Below are 25294 nucleotides of genomic sequence, written 5' to 3'. Positions count from 1 at the left end.
ACTTCAATATTAGTATGAGAGTGTGTATGAGAGTCTTTCCTCATGCCCCCTTGCAATTCTCTTGATTTCTTGACTGACTGTGGGTATCTGAAGGTCTCGATGTAGGTAATCAATCCTATAGTATTTGGGTGCGCCCACAATACATCTCAAGACTTCGTTCTGAAAAATTTGTATTTTATTAATGTTAATCTTTGCAGAACATCCCCATAATTGAACTCAGTATGTCCATATAGGTTTCAATATTTGCTTATATAATAGCAATTTATTATGTACTGATAATTGTGATTTTCTTCCAATTAGCCAGTATATTTTCCTATATTTCAATTCCAGTTCTTTTCTTTTCTTCTTTATATGTTCCTTCCAGCGAAGTTTTGCATCGAGATTCATTCCGAGATATTTAGCGTTGTTGCTATATGGAATGATAGTATTATTTAATGTTATTGGTGCTTGTACGGTCTGTTTATAGGTGAACTGCACATGTACATATTTACTTTCATATGTTCGGGATATTACATAAATACTGGATACTTTATATCAATTATAGATTTTCGAAATAAATCGTATTACAGTCGATATTTTGTGCATTTTGTTGATTACGTAACAGCATGTTGCACTAATAAGAAACATTACGTTTACAAATCAATTCTTAATCTTGTTAATCCACACCTAGATCTTATGAAGTAAAATGGCGCAGGCGCCGAAATATGTTGTGTTCCTTCACCGAACCAAAATAAATATAAATCCACGGACGATAAATAAATCATAAATTAAAACAAGGAATATAATGCTGAATTCTTTATTAATATGTATTTTAAGGACATGCATTGAAGGGGCATCTTAATAATTCAACGTTATAGTTCTATAAATATTTTGATTCAAAAAATAAAGTTAGCAACAGTGAGAAAAGTTTTAAGAATAAATGTTGTTTCGAAATGAATAGGGTAAGTGAGTATAATGGTTTCGTATTTCCAGTTTAATCAGTCAAGTCGGATGTTTTGGGTTTAATAATATGCCCACATTTATGGCATACTTTCTCTTTGACCTCCGCAGAGTTGTCTAAGGAAATATCAGAATGATGATCCACCGACTTAGAACGAGAATGACGGCTTGAAGGTACACTCAACAGTTCTTTGGTACTTGAAGCGTCATTATCTAAAACAAGCCACTTATCTTTAAAGTTAATGGCACTTAATATAGATTCACCTGAGGGGCTGTTACTCTTGTCTTCTGCTTCAAATGAGTCTTCAAGTACTGGTAAATTCCTCGATTCGAAATGGTATTTCTTCGTTGGAGATGTTTCGATGCCGTGAAACAAGTCCAGTCGTGAATCCAAGGAAAACTGCTTACCTGACATTAATATACCCTTAATTCTTCTTCTCATAGCTGCAAATTAATGTTAGTTAGCCAAAAGTCGTGCTGACAAAGATGCTATAGTAACCTGGACTATCTTGGGCATCTTTCCTGAATTTAATGGTCTTGGAAAATTGTTCCATCACGTCGCCTTGATCGTAGATGGCGGCGAACGAGCCGTTAACAATCTTTGGTGACATCGGCACGTTCGACAGCAGCAGGCTTGATCCAAAATTTTCATTTCTGTCTTTTGTTTCTAAAAACAAATTGTACATATAGAGAAATAATTTTCTGGTTTACTAAAATTTACAATAAATTGTTGTTAATGGTATAAGTAAACATTGTTAATAATATAATGAACATCATGTAAGATTTCCCCAATATTAACCCAATACATATAAATAATTTATTCAATAACATACATAGGAGATTGATAGACTCACCTATTTATCTTAACTAGTGATGGCCAGTGAGGGAATTCGGCCGTAATTGACTATATTTCGCTTTTAAATTAATACTAATTATAATTGTGTATGTTTTTAATTTGTTTTCTTCAACTAGATGATCAATTTCTATTATTCCGATCATATTCTCGGTATCATGGGAAAATTGGTATAAATAAAATTATATAAAAAGTCCCCGGCCTACCATAGTAAAAAAAAAATTGGAAAAATTAGTTTTTTTATTCAACATAATTCTATTCAAGGGTGAAACACTGATTACAGTGACCCTGCAACTTTTCGATACCATTTTTGTAACACGATTTGTCCTTTCCTTCAAAATAGGCCTCAGTTTCGACGGTTTTCTTCATTCGACGAAAATTCTCCCAGCGAGAATTCTTTTACCGCATTTCGCAGTAGTCGCTGGGGCCAGGTCTGGAGAATACTGTGAATGAGGAGGCAATTCGATGCCCAATTCATGGATTTTTGCCATCGTTTTCACTGACTTGTGACACGGTGCATTGTATTGGTGAAGCAGCACTTTCTTTTTCTTGAAATGCGGCCGTTTTTCGGCGATTTCGTCTTTCAAACGGCCCTATAAAGCTATGTAATAGTCGCTATTGATGGTCCTTCCTTTTCCAAGATAGTCAATGAAAATTATTCCATGCGTATCCCAAAATACAGACGCCATAACCTTACCAGCCGGCTGTTGTGTTTTCCCACGCTTTGGAGCGGGTTTATAGTGTGCAGTCCACTTGGATGACTGCCGATTGGACTTCGGAGTGAAATGATGGAGCCATGTTCCATCGATTGTCATATATCGACGCAAAAACTTGGATTTATTATGCTTGATCATCTTCAAACACTGCCCCGAATCATCAACTCGTCGTTGCTTTTGGTCTAAAGTGAGCTCGCGCGGCACTCACTTTGCACAGAGCTTTCTCATACACAAATATTCGTGAATGATATGATGTACACGTTCAGTTGATATACATATATATATATATATATATATATATATATATATATATATATATATATATATATATTTATATGTATATGTATGTATATAATAAAATCATATGACACCAAGATATTGCCATAATTTCTTTAATTATATTACTGTTCTTGTACCATATTCATAACAATTAACAATAAATAAAATATGTAAAAATAAAAGTATAAAACCGCACCCCCTTATCCATTAGTCACTCAGCCCATTCAACTTCACATTGTACTGAAATCAATCGGTCTGTAGGTCAAAACCAAAAATCTGACTCTTGAAAAAGCGGAAAATGTTAAATTAATCAACCTAAATAAAAACGAATACACCAGACAATAGTTTTACCTCCTAGGGGCACTTTTTCTCGGTGAATTAGCTTGTCACTTTCTCGTAAAACGTCATCAGCCACTTTCATAATCTCCTTCCAGTCTTTGATAATGTCATCCAGGGTGGTGCGAGGCGACGTCACCGTGAAACGGATGACGTATTTCCCTTTTAAGTTGGCGGGGACACAGTGGATGTTGCCGCGAGAGTTCAGTCGTTTGCAGAGCGCTTCGGTGATGATGTTATCGCCAACCAATCGGAAGACAACCAAACCCAAATATCGTTTGGCGGGAATCTCGAATCTGGAGTCATTCCTAACGAAGGACTCGAACTGTTCGGCCATACGCACACCTTTCCTGATGTGCTCCTGGATGCCGGTGATGCCATAATTACGAATGACGAACCAAAGCTTCAGGGCTCTGAATCTTTTACTAAGAGGGATCTGCCAATGCTACCAAATACGAAAGTTGCGTTAATCATGAATAATCTCTGGTTTTATGATTTTATATAATTAACAGTTGACCCACCTATATAAATAAACACCCCAATTCATTTATAGCAATTGGAATTAATTCGTATGGTTTTACAAAATATGGCATAGGCAAAATATTTCTGTACCTTTGATCTAATGGATGCTGTAATGATATAATAGCATAAATATTTAGTAAAAGTTAATAACAATCTGTTATACTTTATCAAATGTTGAATTTTATATTCAATAAAATGTTCTTCGCTATCAAATCGGTAAAGATATCTACCTTGCTATACAAAGTTGGTGATATTAATTTGAGAGTCAAGGAACAGATCTAAAGATTACCTTAAAAGTCCAGTTATAAAGAATTGGTGAAATTAATCCAAATAAAAAATTAAATGAAGACCTCCTTTATTTTTTATTACCTAGTCTCCTTTATTCCAACGAGGACTGGACCAACAATTTAACGTGGGCTTCGAACCACGACGAGTGGCCAACTTAGAAATAGTCCCAGAAGACATCCGGTCTTACCCAGCCTAGTAACTAGCTTGACTGAGATCATTTTCCTTGTCGGATATTGTACTTTTAACAGGTCAATTGAAAAGTCCACGGCCTACCATAACAAAGCATATTTCTTGGCAATATTAGATTTTTTTATTCAACATAATTCCCCTCAAGGGTGATACACCGATTATAGCGACCCTCCAACATTTCGATGCCATTCTTGTAGTACGATTTGTCCATTGCTTCAAAATAGGCCTCAGTTTCGGCGATCACCTCTTTCTTTGAAGCATTCTTTTGAGATCTGAGAACAGGAAATAGTCGCTGGGGGCCAGATCTGGAGAATACGGTGGATGAGCAAGCATATCGAAGCCCAATTCATGAATTTTTGCCATCATTTTCACTGACCTGTGACACGGTGCATTATCTTGGTAAAGCAGCACATTCTTTTTCTTCAAATGCGGCCGTTTTCCTTCCTTTCGTTTCGCCCTTCAGACGGTCCAATAACGTAACATTCGCTATTGATGGATGATAATTATTCTATGCGCATTCAAAAATGCAGACGCCATAATCTTGCCATTTCGTCGGTAACAACCTTTTTTGGGCGTCCACTGCGTTCGCCATCTTCAGTGCTCAATTCACCACGTCTAAACTTAGCATTCCAATCCTTGATGATTGAGTTTCCTGGGGCAGTATCTGGAAACTCGGCATCAAGCCAAGTTTTTTGCCAAGGTAATGTTTTATCAATACGCGAAATTCCTTTTTATCCATTCTTTTCACAATAACAAAAGTTGCTTTACTCAAAATGCTATGTCCACAAATTAATGATCCGACAGCTATCAAATTCATACACTCATCTTTTGAGGATTAGGGCTAATAGATGTTTATGGATTTAATTCTAATAGCGCCATCTGTGTGTCAGGCCGGGGAATTCTCAGTTGACCTGTTACCTAGGACCGTCACAAATATTAAACAGTCACAAACATAAATTTAGGGCCATACCCCAGCAGGATTCGAACCCGCGGCTGTCGCAACAGTAGGAGCATCGTCCTGTCGCCTTTACCACTGCGCCAACCAAGTCGGCTTAAGAATTATTAATCAATTAATTGGTGGGACTCCAATCTACTAAGAACATCTAAAACCGAACGAAACCAAAAGTCAGAATCACTACTACCTACATTTAATGAAAGATTATGAGTTTTCATCATTAATTTCTCCTGTCATAAATATTGTCTTTCAACCACATAATTCCAATTCTAAGAAAAGTTACCAGTATAAGTTCCTCCATATCTCCTATCATACCTAAGATAATTAGACATGTTATAGACGACACCTTTATCATTTGGAACCATAGAATGGAAAATCTTAACCACTTTCTAAGTTCTCGACATCCACACATCCATTTTACCATGGAGACAGATAAAATCAGAGATTTCTTTCTTAAACGGTTTAGCTCAACGAAATAAACAATGGCCAATAGGATATCAGATTTACGAAAAACGAACACAGACAGATAAATACCTTCAAACTGCATTAGACCGTCCGTCACCCATCCCAAAAATATACCTTCCAGAATTCTTTAATTTATAGGAAATTAGATATACCATTTCTCAAATTGGATTCAGTTTAAAGCATATAAAAATAAAATATTGAAATGAAAGAATTAAAATGATTCCAATTATATTTGAATTAAAATTCATATTTTTAAACTCGCTACGAATTAATTCCAACACACTAACACAATAAAAGTTAGTTGAAAAAACTGTTTATTCGTTATCAGAAACATTCTAAATCGACAATAGTAAAATAACATACTCATCAATATTGTCTTTGGGTATGAAAAATAGGTAAAACATCTCCGGGTGGATACCAGAAATAAATATAAAAGTTTAAACAAAAGGCAAATCATTTAGTAACAAAGTTGGTGTCATTTTAATCATAAATGAAGAATAGAAATAATAATTTAAATAATATGTTTACATTAACCTTCAATATGCAGTTAAAGATGTTTATAAAAACTGTTGATATTTTGATCGCATACGAATCATATACATTCATTTATATAATTCAATAATTACCGACTATACATTTTATTTTCATATCCAAAGAGAGAAGAAGTAATTATTTACCATACTATAGTTTTGATATAAGTTCCCCAACTTACCATGTAATCTATAGCTAGTCCTAAAATATACAAATTTATTAACATTATTATAATAATTAATCTAAATAACACACATAATACTAGTAAAATTAAATAATAGCGGACTTAATATCGGTATAATATAGTACAAAATCTAAAAATGTGAAGATAACACAGAATATAAATCAAATATAATAAAAATCAAAATTTTAAGGATCTAAGTTTAGTTGAATAAAAACACTTAATTTTATTTAAATTTTAAATGTTAACCATACAATATCACAATCCAAAACCAGGAAATGTTCTCTAACCTTACCTGAATATTCGTGTGTTAAATACAATGGATTAACATTAAATGCCCCATGTAAAGCGCTGCTGTTCTTAACCCTGGAAAAATTTAATTGTCACTCTAAAATGTTATTGTATTCAAGAAAAAATTACCACATAGCAGTGCAATCAAAATGTACCATTAACCACTTCGAGGGATTGAAGGCTATCGAGTTGGCTTTTTCGATTCCTTTAAGCCATACTCTGTATTCCGGACAAATGAAGGCTGATCCTGCGTAGGCTGCATCCACGTGACACCACAGCAGTTCATTGTAGCATACTTCAGTTATTTCCTCGAGATTATCGAATGCACAAGCACCAGTAGTACCTAAAGTAGCGCACACCTGAAAAATAAATGAATCTAGTAACAAATCTTAATTCTCCAAAAGAATATTGTACATTTTCGACAGATTTCAAGCTGTATTATCAATCCTCTTTCTATTAAGGGTTTGTACTAATTTTTTGCTTTTATCTATATATGACTAATATTTGACAGCTGTTTTTGGCGAAATTATGATAGCGAACTAAAACAAATGGTAAACCTATATTTTATTCCTTATTATATATAATATCCCCAAATAGTACTAATACATTTACGGAGCTTTCAGGTACGAATATTTTGGATCCTCAAAATCTGTTGATAAAATGCAAAATATTAATGTACACAGCTATTAAACAGCCTAACCTTCATCTTAAATTTGATTCAAAATCTACTGCCGAAGCCCATGTAACATCTTCAGAAACATATGGTGATGTTATTCCTTCGTATCCGAATTGTCGCTTTCGGTTCCAACGATTTTAAAGTGGTAATTTTAACATCAAACACAAGGAAAAACTTGACAAACAAAAGGAGTTCGAGATCAATCAATTGAAAGACTCATTGAACGAAAACACAGCATTACCACTTCATGAAATTTCAGACAGCTTATCAATTGATGAATCACCTGTTTTTCAAAAGAAAAACGAAGAGATTCTGACTGACAATGAAAAATGTATCTACTACTAACAGGTCAATTGAAAAGTCACAATCGTCAAAAGATGCGCGTATAAATTTGACAGCTGTCGGATCACTTGGTTGCGAATTATAGTATTTTAAGTGAAGCAACTTTTGTTATTGTGAAAAAAAAAACTTGGCTTGATGCTGAATTTCCGGACACTGCTCCAGGAAAATCAATCATCAAGGATTGGTATGCTAAGTTTAGACGTGGTGAAATGAGCACCGAAAACAACGCACTGGATGCAATGGACGCCCAAATGAGGTTGCTACCTACGAAAAAATCCACAAAATGATTTTGAATGATTGAGATATTAACTGAACGTGTGCATCATATCATACACGAAAATTTGGGTATGAGAAAGCTCTGTGCAAAGTGGGTGCCGCGCGAGTTTACTTTTGACCAAAAACGACGGCGAGTTAATGATTTGAAGCAGTGTTTAAAGATGATCAAGCGTAATTAACCCGAGTTTTGGCGTCGATAGGTGACAATGGATAAAATATAGCTCAATCATTGAGTGGACTGCACACAATGAACCCGCTCCTAAGCGTGGAAAAACGCAACAGTCGGCTAACAAGTTTATGGCTTCTGAATTTTGGGATACGCATGGAATAATTTTCATTGACTGCCTTTAAAGAAGAAGGACCATCAACAGCGACTATTACATAGCGTTATTGGACCGTTTGAAGCATGAAATCGCTGAAAAACGGCCGCATTTGAAAAAACAGAAAGTGCTGCTTCACCAAGACAATGCACCTTGTCACAAGTCAGTGAAAACGATGGCATCGTATTCTCCAGATCTGGCCCCCAGCGACTATTTCCTGTTCTCAGATCTCAAAAGAATGCTCGCTGGGAAGAAAATTTCGTCGAATGTAGAGGTGATCGCCGAAACTGAGGCCTATTTTGAAACAAAGGACAAAACGTACTACAAAAATGGTATCGGAAAGATAGAGGGTAGCTATAATCAGTGTATCACCCTTCAAGGGAATTATATTGAATAAAAAAAACTAATTTTATCAGAAAAATTTATTTTACCATCGTAGGTCGAGGACTTTTCAATGAACCTGTTATAATTTCAATCGCAAAACGTCATCGGTTAGTCCAGGAGGGCAATCAACATCGACACCGAACCAGAATACTCATGGTCGTCGACTATCTACCGACGTCAATTGAACGACGTATTGTTGCAAAAAAGACCAGCATTAACAAGTAACAGATAGAAATTCATCATTTTGCATGACAAAGCTCGATCTCATGTTTCAAATGTTGAGTAGAATATATTGTTGCACCTCGAGTTCGGAGTTGTACCAAACGTTTTCACCAGACATGGCGCCATTTAATAACCGCTTGCTCAGATGGCTGGTAGACAGTTTTGAAATATTGCAAAAATAAATTTATAATTAGATCGCTGCCAGACCAACTATGAATCACCATGTCTCTTGTAAACAAAGATGAAGAAAATAATGGAAAATAGTACCAATTTTTCTCAATAAATATGTTATTATGGTAGAAAAATTAATAACCAGATAAAAATGCAAGCACATAATATCATGAACTCTTAAAAGTGTTTTTCTTGATATAGGAACCATTTAAATTAAGGTACATTATAGTTTGCTTAATTTTCTATGGATTGATTTAAATGTGAACTTCTTAGATAAATTACACCGTGTGACACAATTTTCTTAACATAAATAAAATTATGTGTTTTGAATTCCTTATTCCATTGTTAAAAACATTATCTATTGATATGGTTGTAATTACTATTTACACTTAAAAGCTGTATTATTCTACAATAGCAGTCGATATCCTTCCATATCTCTTACATATTCAGTGATTTTAAAAGAAACTTATGAAAACATTAAACTAATTTTAGAATTAATCAAACACAAAGAATACAACTGGAATGTTTGTACTGATTTAAAAGTTGTTGCTATATTGCTTGGATTACGAGAATGTTTCACGAAATATTATTGTTTCCTCTGTATGTGGGACAGTAGAGACACCAAAAACCATTATTGAGCTACCGATTGGCCAAAGAAAGCTCACTTTGTTTGTAGCAAATCAAACGATAAATATGAACCTCTTATTCCACAAGAAAATGTGATTATTCCACCATTACATATAAAACTTGGTTTAATGAAATGTTTTGCCAAGGCCATGGATAAAAATGACGAAGGATTTTTGTACTTGAAAAATGTTTTCTATAAATTAAGTGATGTTAAATTAAAAGAAAATGTAGGAATGTTTCTCTGGTCGGTCGAAATGTCTGGCTGTCGATGCGATTGTTTGTCCGAACACTCACTACAATTTTGTGGAAGGAATGATACATGTGGTCGACGGAAAAATGGACAGGATATTAGGTTAGGTTAAGGAAGTACGGAAGCGCTATGGAAGTGTTACTATTACAAAGAGATAGAGAAAAGAGAAGAGAACGAGACTTTTTTTTTGTTCCAAGATGACCAGCTAGAACCAAATGGTCTTTTGCTGATGTCGCTTCGGGTGAAGGATAGTGAAATATTGCGGGCGACAGAGATCCTGGGTTACGACTGGGTTTGTCGTAGTTGGTTATCTACCAAGGTTTGTGGATGGGTAGGGATTTTATCAAGTTGTTATCCTGTTCTAAGGTGCCTAGGGAGAACCTTACACGTGAAACTATTCACGAACGGGATGCCTGATTCGATGTGTTGACGTTCCTCATAAACTATGGAGTAACGCGCGGGCTTTTTTGGATAAGAACACTTGGAGTAGTTCAAGTTGTCTCTCAGAGACGTACCTGAACCACATCTGTACTCCGTAGAGGCGGACTGGAGGGACTAGCATTTTATATAGAGTCGCTTTCTGGGGATTGAGACTTTTTGTGCAGAGGAGTGGGAAGAGTAGAGTAAACATGCCATTTCATTTGCAGATAGCGTCCTGGATTTGGGCTGCCAATTGGAACCTGCGGTCGAACTGGCGGCCGAGGTATGATACTTTCTGGAGCCAGGGGATAAGGACTTTATCGAATTGTCTGGTTCAATTGGTCTTGAAGTCTGTCGCGAATGGCGTCGGAACTGTAACCGGTTGTGAAGAAGGCATAAAATGCTATGTGGGAATGTTTGAGGAGTGGGAAATCAGCCACGTAAAGGTTGAACAGGGCAGGGGCTATTGGAGCACCTTGCGGGCCTCCTGCGAAAATATGTTTTCGAGAGGAGACTGCGCCACCGATCCTCAGTTGAAAGGACATACCATCCAAGTATGAATCTATTAAGGAGATTAGGTTATTCGGTAGTCCAAGCTGGTTCACTTTTAATATTAGACCTTTGTGCCATACTTTATCGAAAGCTTTGGAAAAATATGAAAGATGGCTCCAGTTTTTCGACCTTTTCTTAATGCCTGGTGGATTGTTGCTACGACGCGAGCAGCCTGATGAAGGCTTGAATGTTTGGCACGGAAACCGAATTGTTCGTTCGGGATTATGTGTGTATCTGTTGCTTTGTTATAAATAAGAAAACTTATTAAAAAAAACAATGATTTCTATGAAAATCTTACCATAAAAGTGTTATCGTTATTATGTTATCTCTAAAGAAAGTAATTCATGGATTCCTAGTTAATCTAAAAGCTGAAAATTATTAGTTTTTCATGATCCAATTCGATTTTCCCCCCTATAGTGACGAACAAGGTGAACGGTTTCGCCACGAGCGCTAAAATGTTAGCAGATTACTGTTGATTTGTAATGCAACAGGTTTCTACTGTTCACAAGAAGAAAAGTTAATATTTCATAATTTTCTTTCAGAATATATGGATCATTTCTTCTATTGGTTACTTATATCTATCTTGATTTATTGTGTTCTGTAAATATAGATTACTATATTTTTATTTATAGTGTTTTATTTATAACAACTTTAAAATGTTACATATTACAAAAAATCCCTTTTAATGTTCGTGTTCAGCAAGTACCATTTGACAAAGGAAGGCCGTTTTATCTAATGTTATAGAACAAAAAATAATTTGTCACACAGTATTATCTGTGGAAGCACACATAGATCCTAAGTTTGATAAATAATTCCGCTTGCAACAATAGATAATTTAAGTTAATTGTTCTGCCCGAAATGACAATTTAAAACATCAGCTTATAAATTTTGAATAAAAAATTTAATATCTTAAGTAGTTCCACAGACAAAATAACATTAATTATGAATTTTTTGTTTCAGATGGTAAATAAAATTCTATACAGTGTAATAACTATTTGCTACTCCAAAGTAGTATAACCCCTTAATTTCCTCTATTATACATATTTAATGCATCACTATCCGATCATTCTTCAATCCTTAATCGTTCAATTCAGATTTTTCACACAAAGAAAAAAGTAAAACTGTGCAGCTATAGATCTTTACAAAATGGAATGACAAAAACTACTGACTTGACTATTATTATTGATAATTAATTAACAGTAAACTATAAACAGCAAATGAAAATATAAACCGTTTTTATTAATAAAACTTCAATAAAAAGAACAGCAAAAAAATCATAGCCGCCTTGATCGGATACCAATTTGGAAGGATCAACGAACAAATATTGTGCTCTTTCAGTCGGTATTAATTACGTACAAGAGACTCGAACGGACCGTACTGCAATCATTTTTAAGACGATTTCGCTAATTAGTCATTTGTGAGAAAACTTTCAGCTAGATAACAAGACCAATCCCCTAGAAAGTAATTCTTCGATGTCAGAATAAGATTGCGACGATACTTCAACGGGCAATGGTGTTCGCTCAATAATTGTTTTCGATGTCGTTTATTTTTCCGAGAGCACTTAAAATAATCTAATTAATTATAAACATTTGCCTGCTAATTAATTTTTTTAAGTTTAAATAGAAGAACAAAACAAAAATAGAAATAATATTTCACTTTATTATGATATATATATATATATATATATATATATATATATATATATATATATATATATATATATATATATATATAAGCAGAAAAATAAAACAATTTCATTTTAAAATTTAAGTAAAGAAATGGTCCTTTTAATCAACCTGGTGTATTTATTGTTTTTACAATATATATTTGAGTGACTATGTAAATATATAAATACAGTAACAATAATATGCAGGATTTAAAATGAAACTAACTACATAATTTGCATAGATGGAAAACATAGAACAAATAGAAGAAGTTATGAATTATTGACTATATGACATTTTATTCTTTGAACCTTGTATCAATTATTTTGATTATTTATTTTATAGGCCAAAGTTTTGAAAAATCAATAGCTAATTTAATGATTGTAAATACATTTTTTAATAAACATTTCTACATTGTAAAAAATAAATTGCCTAATTATGTTCGTTACTATTTTAATATACATGCTACAGTTAACTATCTATTTCAAAATTGCTTTATTCACATATTCTCTATTTTAATATACAAACATGTATTACTTCATTTATTATTCTATACTTTTTTGTATAAAATAAAAGTAATGAAAGATCATGTATACTTATATTGATGCTCTGAATTTGTTATAGTTCTGAAAATAATCTTACTTATGATACTTTGTTCAGTGGCGTAGTAATTTACACTTTTTAATACTTTGTTAATTATTGAAAGTTAATGGAAATTAGATTTAATTAAATGCAATTTAAAAAATGTTAGTGAGTGTTAGTTCTTGAAATAGATTGGATATATTTTTATATGTTTTAATATACAAACATTCATTAATTTAATTAATGTTATATATCAAATACATCTCTGATCTTATATTAAAAATACTGTGAAAAAAAACATTTTTTTTAACATATCATTTTTAAATTTGTTCTATTAATCTACTACGAGAGAAACATGATTAATTTAATACATTTTGGTCGATTCACTACTGATGGTTAAATGTTTCAATCAACTTTGATAGCTTCGATGAGATAAAAGTATAATTCCGTTGATGGTTTTAATTATTTATAATAATATAAATATTATTCCATTATTATAATCTCTATTGTTAATTACTATTTCTATTATTATTTGAATTGGTGAAAATACAATTATCAATGTAAATAACTGTTAAATAACCTAATTTAACTCGTAATTAACAGGTTTCCATTTAGCGTTAGTGTAGCATTGTTCGGTCTCTACAGTTTGTATTTATGAAACACAAATAACATTCTCCACATTACTTTACTAACAACATTACTTTTGTTGCTTGAAATATCCTACATAAGCCCATCAAACTATTTTAATAAATTAACACTTTAAAAATAGTAATCCTTCCCATCATATCACAATTGGCTCCATTTCGGATTCAATTATTTAAAAGTGATAATTTTGATGACCACAAAAGACCAAAAAACTGTAAAAAAATGAATCGTAATCGAACTTACTAGACGAAAACCTAATTCAAACTCTCAAAGTACATTCAGACAGCTTATAAACTGATGAACTTTTTCCAAACATATACGTGCGATGGGAAAAATCAAAGAGGAGAGATGAATATAGCTAACACACGATTTGACTAAAAATGTCATAACGAACCATTTGAACATAGCGGTCTAGTTGCTTACTAACCAGAAAAGAAGAGCTTTCTATAGCGTATTGTACTATGACAAATGCAAGCGTAAAAAGTCATGGATTAGTCCAAAAGATCCATCCGCATCAACTCCGAAGCGGAATATTCATAACATAGTGGTATCAGCAAGGTGAAGTACATTACGGGTTATTAAAACCGAATTAAACTGTTACTCTAGATGTCTACCTACATCAATTGTATAAATTAAACGACGTATTGTTGCAAGATACTGTTGCAGCTCGAATGGAAAGATCTACTTCACCTAGAATACTTACCAGACATAACGCCTTCTGATTAGCACTTGTTCGATAAAGTGCGAAAATGGATCTTCCATTATGCCAGGATAATGGAAAAAAGTTATAATATATACAAATATAAATAACCATAATACATGCAAGCACATATAGGTGAAAAATAGAACAAAAAATACAAAGCCTCAAAACATCAATTCTTACAGAAGATTCAATCAGAAGTCCCACCAAGTTTGAATTACATAACCATTATCAATCGGCAAAACTTTTGTCGATATTATAATCAATATCTCTGAAAAATTATATAATGGCGGATTACGAGGGTCAACAATCATGGAAGTCGATCAATAGCAAGTTGCTGTCATCAATTGCTCAGCGACACGCCATGAGAAACTCAAGAGGAAGATACATACTTTGAAGACAGAAAAGATATGATTACGATCATAGGAAGTAAAGATAATGATGATAGCATTCATTCAGCAATTAGTAGCTCCTTAGCAGAATTATAAATTGATCTAACTAGGGCCTATTATTAAGATAAAAAACACTCTCCAACATGACTACTTGTATCTCACATCAGTATATTTTTAATACGACACTGTAGGTTCTTTCTACATGTAGTATTTTTCTAGTATTAACAGATATTTCTAATTAAGTCAAGTTTTTTACTTCGTCCATTAATTAATGTTATTAAACAATAATTAAAATATGTACTTTGATTTCAACATTCCTGATAATATTAATGAATCTTGGATACCAACCAAGGCTTTATTATTTAAGGTCCGCACGTTATTTAAGAGGATGGTGTAAAGGACACACATAGTATAACCTTTTTAAACTTATATCTTTAAGAGAACAAAACAAAACATTTTATATACTGATATAAAACCAGTAAACAAACCGCTTCAAACAAGACTTTGTTGCAAATGAACGTCAAATTAATTGGTTAGAGCCCGATATTTATCTACAAGTTAAACTGCAGGGTATAACATTAGTGAAAAACTTCATCCGTTAATAGGTGTCGAAGGTCTGAAAAAGAATGGTTGCGATTTTTTTGATTAACTTATATGATCAATGACTCTTACACTAAGTAATTATTGATGGATTTCTTATACACGTTAATAAAACAGTTAAATTATTCTTAATTTGCGAACTTAAAAAATTAAAAGCGTTAGGGACTTCCACTTATAAAAATCTAGTAAAAATCTAATGCCGATTTTTCCTTTGAAAAGATAAGTTTCTAAACAAGCTATCTCCTTGCAAAATTCTATTGGTACTACTTTTCATGTATAGATGGCGCCACCTAGTTTATAAATGTGTAACCGTTATTATTGTGAAAAAGAGGAATAATTATGAAATATTTAAAGTACACGCTTCAGTAACCACATTAATATAAAAAATTATTTCTTTTTCTCCAGTATTCAAGAATTCAAATACGTTTTAATTTTGTATTTATTAATACTTCACATCAGCTACACAGAGGTCGACACATGTCATTACAATATTCTCATGAACTTAAAAATGTTTTAACTGGTTTATCTGATTGGTAACTTAACTTACCCAGAATGGAATTAATCCTTCTTCCCGATCAGCCTTGATGGCATTCAGCAGCTTGTCACCCCTCATCGAATAATTCTCATCGCATTCTATATATCTTAAGGTAACTAGTCCGATTAAGGCCGCCTTCTCAACGCTGAACACACAAATTAAATACCATATAACGCGAGCTATAAAAAAAATTTAACCGTTTACCTTGAGTGAGCTTGATCCGAACAATAGGCAACCAGCTTGCCGTTTATCTCGTGTTTGGAGGCTCCTGGATATAATTCCTCGTACATTTTAATCGCTATATATCTACCAGCTAGAAGACTTATTAATGTGCATTCACTAGCTGTTGTCTAAAATGAAAAAAACATTTAAATATGTTTTCTAGAACTTATTCCTAATAGTATTTCGCATTCACCAAAATGTTACCAAATCATTTTTCTAATTTAATTCGTATTTTCTATGTATTGTATTACGAAAATATTATAAATGTATATAAAAAAAACAAGTTCGTTTTGGTATTAAGTTACGTTAACGTAATACAATTCGCCAATAAATAAAATTCGAGACAAGGTCGATTAGGTCAAGAATATGGGTCAAATAAGATATGATTAGCGGACACGTTCGCCAGCTACTGGTGATTATTAAAGATTATTTTTCAATATTCTTACTTGAATAACACCGCCACCATCGCCATCTTTCCGATGAAGGAAATCTTCCGGTAAACCGATCATTTTTCCCAGCCAGTTCATGACAATCATTTCCAGTTCTGTACAGGCTGGGCTTGAAGCCTAAGTAAGACACAATATAGCGTGGTAGATAGTATAATATACAGTGAATTTACCCAGGTAAATCCAATACAGTTGATGGCGTTACTAATCATTTCTCCCAACATCGATGGGTAACTAGTTAAAGCTGGAAAATAGGCGTGCATATGAGGACTTTGCCAATGGGTGACTCCAGGCATGATAACTTTCTCCACATCCTTGAAAATGTCATCCCATTTTTCGCCTTTCACTGGCGCCGCATCGGGAATAAGTCCTCTGATAAAACCTGGTTTTTTATCAGGGAAAACCCTTCGATCTCGGATGTTTTCCAGATAGTCAGCTATATAATCGATTACTTCTTTTCCTACAAACATAAAATATATAATATCTTGTTTTCCTAGTAAGAAACGTTTATTAAATTGCTAATGATCTTTCATTGCTAATGATAAAACAAGCAATATCGTTTAATATAAACACAATTTGTTTAAAGAAATAAATTATTGGGTATAAAATTAGAAAACATTTTTAAAATGACATAAATATTGCATGCTATTAATTATTGTATTAACTATATTCTTTAATAACATTTTCTACTACATTAACTGTTATTCATAACAAAATGCTACTTAAATAAATTTCGTTGTTATCTGTAAGCATTTTTCAATATTTGTAGCAAAATATACATATTGGTCTCAAGTGATAATATTAAATATATATATAAAAAAAACAAGAATAACGGACAAAGTATAATATCCCCTGATGAAGAATATAACTTTCTTCCAAAGGATCTTTAAATTGTTCAATGGCTTCTAAGTCTCAGTTTAATGTAAACAAGTCTATTTTTATTTTTATACCAAGAAATATAAAATTATGTTAAATGTATGGCATATCAATTAAATTTAAAGGATTTACAACAGATTATGTTACTGTATATTAAATCGCATTGGGTGTATTGGTAACCAACTTCATGTTGAAGTCTCGAAGATAGGTTTCAGTTTTCAGTATGCTTTCATAAGTGCGAACAAAATTTTCTTTCGTGAAAAAAGGGACTGAAGGTCATAGAATGCCGCGTGAATCTTACGACAACCATTCTCCATCGATTTTCAAATGTGAATACTGCCTTCGGCGGTTTGAAAGTGGTGATTTTGACACCGAAGAGAAAGAAGGTTCTGGACTATTAAACAAATTTCAAGACGAGTATTTGAAGCAATAGTCGATGAAAGAGATCAATATCGACTACTATTATCGCATTTTAGCTGAGCACTGCACAAAAATCGACTGAAATTCGAACAAAGACACAACAATGTTATTCTTCAGAATGACAACGCTAAACCACATGTTGCAACAATGTTGAAAACATACTTAAAAACATTAAAAAGGGAGCAGCCATTCACTTCTTATGAAAATACCAAATTTCTTATGAATTTTTTTCGTAAATTGGATGGATCTATCAACGGACAATGGGATGTTTCCCAATAAAACTTCAAATTAGAAAAAAATCTTAAACTAATTTTTAGGCCTAATATTACATAAAAATTCATAACAATAATAATAAATAATGAATATCTATAAATACTGTTTCTGTCTTAATCTCTCCCATTGATGCTCTTAGTGCTCCACTGTTTATCTTGGATATGCATTCAATTAATCCTCATTAGTATGGCCACTTTTATAGGTAAATATGTTGAGTATTTTTGGAAGTAATTCAATATTCAATCCATTTTCACGTTCTGCAGATGCCTGATACTATCTGTCTAATTTATGCATAATTGGCAAATAAAAATAGTGGTGATAATGAGTAATTTAAAATATACATACTGATGTATTTATCCCATACCAGCCTTTCTTGTGTATTGATGCAAGTACAATAGAACAGTAGTACTAAGTTAATTTTTACATTAACATTATACTAGGCATATCTTATGTGAGAAGTAATGATTCATTGATACTCTAGACATTATGATGAAAAGTTCCTAAATTAATGAAACAATTTTCGTATGTAATACCATCATAGAAACAAACACCAATATGGTATTAAAATAACGAGAATAATTGTGCATTTTTAATTTAATAATATATATATATATATATGTATATATATATATATATATATATATATATATATATATATATATATATATGTATGTATATATATATATATATATATATATATATATATATATATATGTATATATATATATATATATATATATATATATGTATATATATATATATATATATATATATAAATATACGTTTGCGAGAAACAATACTGAAGACAACAAATGTTAAGAAAATCCTTCGTTGATTGGATAAAAACGGCGATATAAACGGAACCAGCTGTCTCGTAAAGCTTCACGGTTCGATCAGCAGGTCATAAATGTCAATTTGTAAGAAATACAATTCAATAACATGTAAAACTGGTCTAATAAAATCATTGGGCAACTGAAAGCCGGGAATAAAGCGGCGTCAAACCATTATACAAACAAAAAATTTACCTTTTTCTCTAAATTCTTGACTATCCATTATACGGCACCTGGAAAAAATGGTAATATTATACTACTAGTTGATAGTGATTCTATCGATTTCGTGTTTATTTCCTCATCAAATGTTTTATATTATTCGATTATGCAATTAGGATTAGAGCATTATTTGATTTAAACTGTTCCGTGGTTTAATTATTACTGAGATATTTATTAAACAATATGATAGGTAATTATCAACATCTTTTATTGTTTAATTAAACTTTTTAATACAAAAACTGACTATAATGATCTGATTGTTGTTTGTTTTTTGTTGTATTGTCAGTTTAGAAGTAATACAAAAACAAAATATCATTTCTGAAATGAAGAACCCAATTTACAGCACTTTTGCATGTCTTGTATTGATTTAGAATCATGGTAGTGGATTCAAGTCGCATCCATACTAGTAAAATTACACAGAAACTAATTAATTCTTAAGGTCGCACTAGAATGTTTGTTGAAGTTTCCTGTATCTTTCCAAATATTGAAAATTATTATTTGACCAATTTTCTTATAAAAAATTATTAAATCAGGCTCCGAAGACTTATTGAACAGAACAGTATATGGCATATATACAAGCCTAATTCTTTATAAATCTGATTAATAACATATATTAACAGTATTTTGTCGCAACATTTTTCATAGTTATTTCATTGGAAATTATTTCTAGTTGTATATAGACTGCATTTGAACAATAATTAAGACACAATATAACATGATATAAGATAAAATTACTGTGAAATAATTAATGCACATGGTCACTGGACAATGCTTATAAGTTGGAGGAAATATAATACGAGAAACATAAACTTATTGGATGCAAGAGAAGCTCAAGTTAATTTTATTTTCATATTATTTCAAAACAAAAATAAAATCACAATATCACAAGGTAAATTAGCCGAACATTGAAAGAAGGAATATAACAATATATGGATACATAACTTCACAAGAAATTGGATGATACATTTTCATTGGAGACAGTATTAAGGATGTAAAGCACAAAGTAATTTTTTGTAATAATTCTTATTTTGATAAAAAAACTAACTACTAAAAAAAGAATACATATTTCAGCAGAACGATCCAGCATCTCCGGCGATCTCCAGCAATAAAAATATCGCACCACCAAACATTTAATCAAATTAAATTTGAGGCAAAAAAATGTGTTAATTATTTAATAACAATATATATCACAAATTAAACTTAACTATCTTTTTTGAAGTTTAAATAAATAAATATTAAGTATAAAAATGCGGAGTTGCTTTGTCTATATTTTATTGATTCAATTATTGAAACAAAAACAAATAGTAAATCTACAAGACAATCAGAACTCCATTACCAGCCAAGAATAAAACAAAAGAGCAGTATTGTTTCAGAAGTACTTCATTAAATAGAATGAATAAATAGTTCTTTAATTAAGGCACAAAAAGTAATAGAACAAAAAGTAATAAATTGGGGAAAAAACTATTTATTAACATCGTTATTAAGTTTTAATTGAAATTAATTCATATATATATTTCATGACATTATAATGTATTAAAAATTGTAAGTAAAAATAGGAAGAACATATATTAGAATTGAATAAAAATTACAATTAACTCAATATAAAGAAAAAACATTAATGACAGATATACAAACAAAAACTGGACACATAAATACTGGAAAATATTTCGTTTTTCACTTACCAGGCACACGAACGTTTTCTTTTACTAACAACCGCACAGACCGCTGGAAAGCAGTGAAGCCAAACAGCTAAACGAAAGAAGCAACAAGTTGTGGAAGCGTCCTCTTATATAGGGATTCCTACTCCAGGACATCGAAATTAATGGGATAACAAACGTCCACTGTCTCAAATTTATATCCAATTTATAAAGCGGGGATATTTTTAGTTATTGTGAGTACGCGGTATTTGTTTTAAAGCAATTTCCTTGCTAATGGTCTAGCTTCTTGAAACTAATTTCTAACCTGAAATGATTATCCGTTAATATGTATATGTATGTTTTAGTATCACGACTACCGATGTTTCTAGTAAACTATAATAAACGGAAAACAAAAACAACCGTGCTATTTAGGTAGTAATTCGTAGAGGAATTCTTTCGGAATTCGATGAAGAATAAATAAAATTAAACAAAGATTCGTCAATCGCTAAGAAACTATTATACATACGTCTCAATTTTTATAAGTTTTTAGCAAATGAATGTTAACCTTGATAATATATTTTTTTAAAACCTGGAACCTTCCTCAGGTTATATGTAAAAGCTTTTACGAAAGAAACGTCTAGATTTCGAAAAAATCAAGTTTTTTTATTTAAAAAGCAGATGCCATGCATATTACAACTATAGTCTATCCAAAGTTGAACATACGTCATCTAAATTTATGATGTAAAAACGTCGCTTATTTTGGCTTTGATATAAAACAAAATTCTAGTTTAAATAAACTAATGAAACAATATAGTACATATAATGCATATATTATTGAATAATTTAATCTACAATTAATTATACAGCCACAATAATTTATAGGTTAGAGTTGTTTTATTATATTTACATTCAACTCTTTTGCAGTGTCATCTGCGTAAAAAGCAGCCTCAACTTGTGGTCTCCTAGGGATATCTGAAAGAAAAATATTAAATAGAGCGGGTGCCAGGGGGCAGCCTTGTGGAACACCTGCGTCGATGGTTTTCCGGCTAGAGAGAATATCTTTAATCTTCACCTGGAACGATCGTCCTAACAGAAATGATTTAATAAGAGCTGTTAGGTCATCAGGTAGACCTAATAAATTTATATGGAGTTCTAAGAACGTTGTCTTATGTAGTGATAATTTAGGAGGAGGGAGGACGCTTAATCCACCTAATTAACCATTATTGTATAATGTGTGTATCCAAGTAATGTATTTTACTTTCATTAGAGAGCATTTTTATGTTTAGTTCTTGTTTCCTTCGATAGTGTATTTCCTTGCTAAGTCATTTTAATATCACTGTATTTGTTTCTTCTGTTACTACCTGTGTAGATTTATTGATAAAATTAATTACTGAATTCTTCCTAATGAATTTGCCATATCTACAAAACACTTAGTACTCATCCTCCTCTCGTACATTCTAACCTAATGCTCATGTATAATTCTGAACAATTACACAATCTACAATACAACTTCCCACAGTTATAGTATATTAATTATATATTTACCTTTAGTTGTGTTCACTTTCATCACTCTGTCTTGGAAATTGTCAACATTGAGTCAGAAATTTTAATTCTATTGAATAACTAAACTATTAATTTCCAATATATCTAACATTTATTCAGAAGTTCATCTTTTGTCAATTTCTCCTTTTACGTCACTGATCAAGTTCATCCAAACCGACGGTTATATTAACCATCGTGATTCCAACAGAAAGGGCAATACATATTATGACTATATGAAACATAATCAATTGTTATTCCATCGTTTACCTTTTTCGAACAACTTTTTTTTATCTTAACACTACTTTTTTATTAGCATCTTGCCATGAGTGACCCAATGCCCTATTCTGAAATATTAATGTCCCATCTAAATACACAAATTGACCTTACATCTTTAGGCAACAAAGCTTGTTGCACCTTCAGACTTTCGAGTCTGTACAAGACCTGCAATTCATAGCACCGAAAGTGAAAAACCTTTCTACAATATATGTATTTACTATTTCTCAAAAGTATATTATTTATATAGAAAATAACAGTTTTCAGGAAACTTGTTTAATTGAATGAATGTTGAAGCTGAAGAAATGTTTAAAGTTTGCGCAGATGAAAATAATGTTTTATATTGGTCTTCGGGTAGTAAATTCTTTTAAGTAATGATATTTTCTGTCACTTCGCTGACGTAATTCGCTCTAATTAGCGTTGAACTTATTGTGATGGATTACCGTAACTTAAGGTTATATTTTACCAAATTAATGATCAATCTCGACCTATGTTAGAGACCATGTCCATGACCTAGCCATGTTAAAACATAACAAACCGAAATTTTGCATCATTCTACGAAAGTGGTATTGAAATGTTGGCTTGAATGGCACTGGAATGATTATGTGGCTCTTGAAAGAGATTATGTTGATTATTGAAACCTATTTTGAACAAAAAAATGCGTTTTCTTTGTTATGAACGGGACTTTTAAACCCATGTGTTACATTCTTTCGATTACCGTTCCAGATCTCGGTGCACCTTTAACATCGACATTTCCGAAGATTGATTGACTCTTAGTATCAGAACCTTTAACAACTATACAAAACCATAAGGTTTAAATTTAATATTAAACATTTATGTATTGAATAAGTAATTAACTTCTTTTTATTAGACCTAATAAACAAATTGTTTAGAGTATGTTACAATAAACCCAAGTTCTACTTATTCATTGATTGATATTATTAGTTTAGAGCTTCCCCAACGCTTCAGCAATTTTTTGGAGAAAATTAACATAGATTAAGATATAAAGATAGAGGCTAAACCCCCTCCATCTGTCGCGTGTTGTATATAGGGCTGAGAATTTAAAAACAATTATATAATTCACTCAAACAATTAAACAATTAATTAATCAGTAACTAAACCTACACTATCGAAGTTCACCAAAACATGAGAGACCTACATTGGTTCTTCACAATTGGGACAGAGCGGTCCCACAGTTCGATCTTTTAAGAGGGAATGGATAAATTGGTAGTGATCCATCAGCAGTCTGTTTAATATTACTTGTAAATATCTTTTTCCTAAAAAGATGCCAAAGAAAAAAAGACCTTTTTAATGGGCCAAAGCTTGTTTCCTCTTCAAGCAGGCCCCAGTCAAGCTGCGCCAGGTTATCTATATTGCGATTCACAAATAGGGAAAGATCTGTATTATATTTCCTTTATATAATTTGTTGGCCATTTGTAATATCATCTTTGACGAGGTTATTAAACAATTAGTCCCCAGGTATGCCCTTGTGGTTGAAGCTCCGGACGAATATGATGCTGTTTTGTCAAGAGATAACCATACTGTATAATTCAAGAATTTGCACCGTTAGCGGATATGAGGAAATATATCATTGAGTCAGATCATATAATCCAGGTTTTAGCATGGCTATTACGTAATATAATAAAGTTTAGAGTTTCTTTTATTGTGAACATCGGCAGTAACAATAGTGGAAATACAGAACTGTCTGAAAAGTTTATTTTTGGTTTAAAATATTAGTGAACCAAAATGTTGTAAACTCTTATATTAGTAAAGGGTAATATCTAAATTATTTTGATAGTGAGCAAGACCACGGTGGCTCAGATGTGGAATATATTGAATCCTGGATCACAGGATATCCTATATCATTTTTTCATCCTCCGCGAGCCAGTCTTTCAGTCAAGTTCGACTCCATTCAGTATTTGAATTAATAAATTAAATTATTTAGGGTATCACTAAATCTATTAATACTAATACGTCATTATCTGTTACATAAACTTATTAAGATATAAGATATATATATATATATATATATATATATATATATATATATATATATATATATACATAAAACCATAACCAAAAAACTTTGGTGCATTGCAAATTAAAATGATCTCTTCCGTCTTTTTCTTTTTCATTTTTCATTTTGAATTTACATTTTCTAAAGATATTTCACAAAAATATGTTATATTATCGACGTGGCAATACCGCGGGTTAAAATAAAAGAGTTTAAAATTAAAAGAAGTGGTTAAAAGAGCCCCACTGGCAGTATAATAAATCAATTTTCTGGGGCATAAGATATTGCCTTTTGTCGTTTATTCATATAGGAACATCTGAAATTGAAGTTAGAGTCATCCCCCGCTAGTATAGAATGTAAATTTTTTAAAAAGCCCTCATGTTCATCCTCTTCACAATTTCCTAAATGCCAACGAGATGAAAAAAATTAACTTATGTTAAGCGCTTCAAATTATTTCTAAAATATATTAGCCGAGGATGTATATTCCTGAATCCATCAGCTAGATCCAACAAAGAACTATCTTTGTTAAATACCCTTAAGCCAATACATTTATATGGATAATTACACTTTTTTTTCTTTAATGAAAAGAACCCCTCAAGGTAGTTATTAAAATAATAAAAATCATATATATATATATAT

The 25294-nt window shown here is 31.9% G+C and overlaps 1 protein-coding gene across 1 annotated transcript; it reads right to left on the bottom strand.

Annotated features, from left to right (window-relative positions):
- Positions 1 to 782: 782 nt before the first annotated feature.
- Hdc (Histidine decarboxylase) lies at positions 783 to 21009 on the bottom strand. The gene is made up of 13 exons (XM_076410992.1): positions 20872 to 21009; positions 19166 to 19203; positions 16745 to 17031; positions 16572 to 16691; positions 16108 to 16253; positions 15916 to 16048; positions 6675 to 6904; positions 6550 to 6620; positions 6255 to 6274; positions 3139 to 3568; positions 1439 to 1606; positions 1204 to 1383; positions 783 to 1152 (listed from the first exon to the last, which is right to left on the bottom strand). Exons 2-13 carry the CDS (start codon positions 19191 to 19193, stop codon positions 974 to 976), a joined length of 1992 nt encoding a protein of 663 aa, XP_076267107.1. The 5' UTR covers positions 19194 to 19203; positions 20872 to 21009; the 3' UTR covers positions 783 to 973.
- Between the last annotated feature and the right edge of the window lie 4285 nt (positions 21010 to 25294).

Source organism: Rhynchophorus ferrugineus, unplaced genomic scaffold (assembly GCF_030347505.1).
Source record: "Rhynchophorus ferrugineus isolate W39M unplaced genomic scaffold, kcgeb_rfMv2 rfM8, whole genome shotgun sequence".
NCBI classification, from domain to species: domain Eukaryota; kingdom Metazoa; phylum Arthropoda; class Insecta; order Coleoptera; family Curculionidae; genus Rhynchophorus; species Rhynchophorus ferrugineus.
Note: the sequence above shows the minus strand (reverse complement) of the source record. Positions and strands in the feature narration are given on the sequence as shown.

What these genes read in the sequence shown, in the direction of transcription:
- Hdc (XM_076410992.1), bottom strand. Translation starts at nt 19,193, where the DNA reads ATGGATAGTCAAGAATTTAGAGAAAAAG. An exon ending in TCAAGAATTTAGAGAAAAAG is followed by an intron (nt 17,032 to 19,165) that starts GTAAATTTTTTG and finishes TTATGTTTGTAG; the next exon opens with GAAAAGAAGTAATCGATTAT. An exon ending in GACTAGCTATAGATTACATG is followed by an intron (nt 3,569 to 6,254) that starts GTAAGTTGGGGA and finishes CGTATTTGGTAG; the next exon opens with CATTGGCAGATCCCTCTTAG.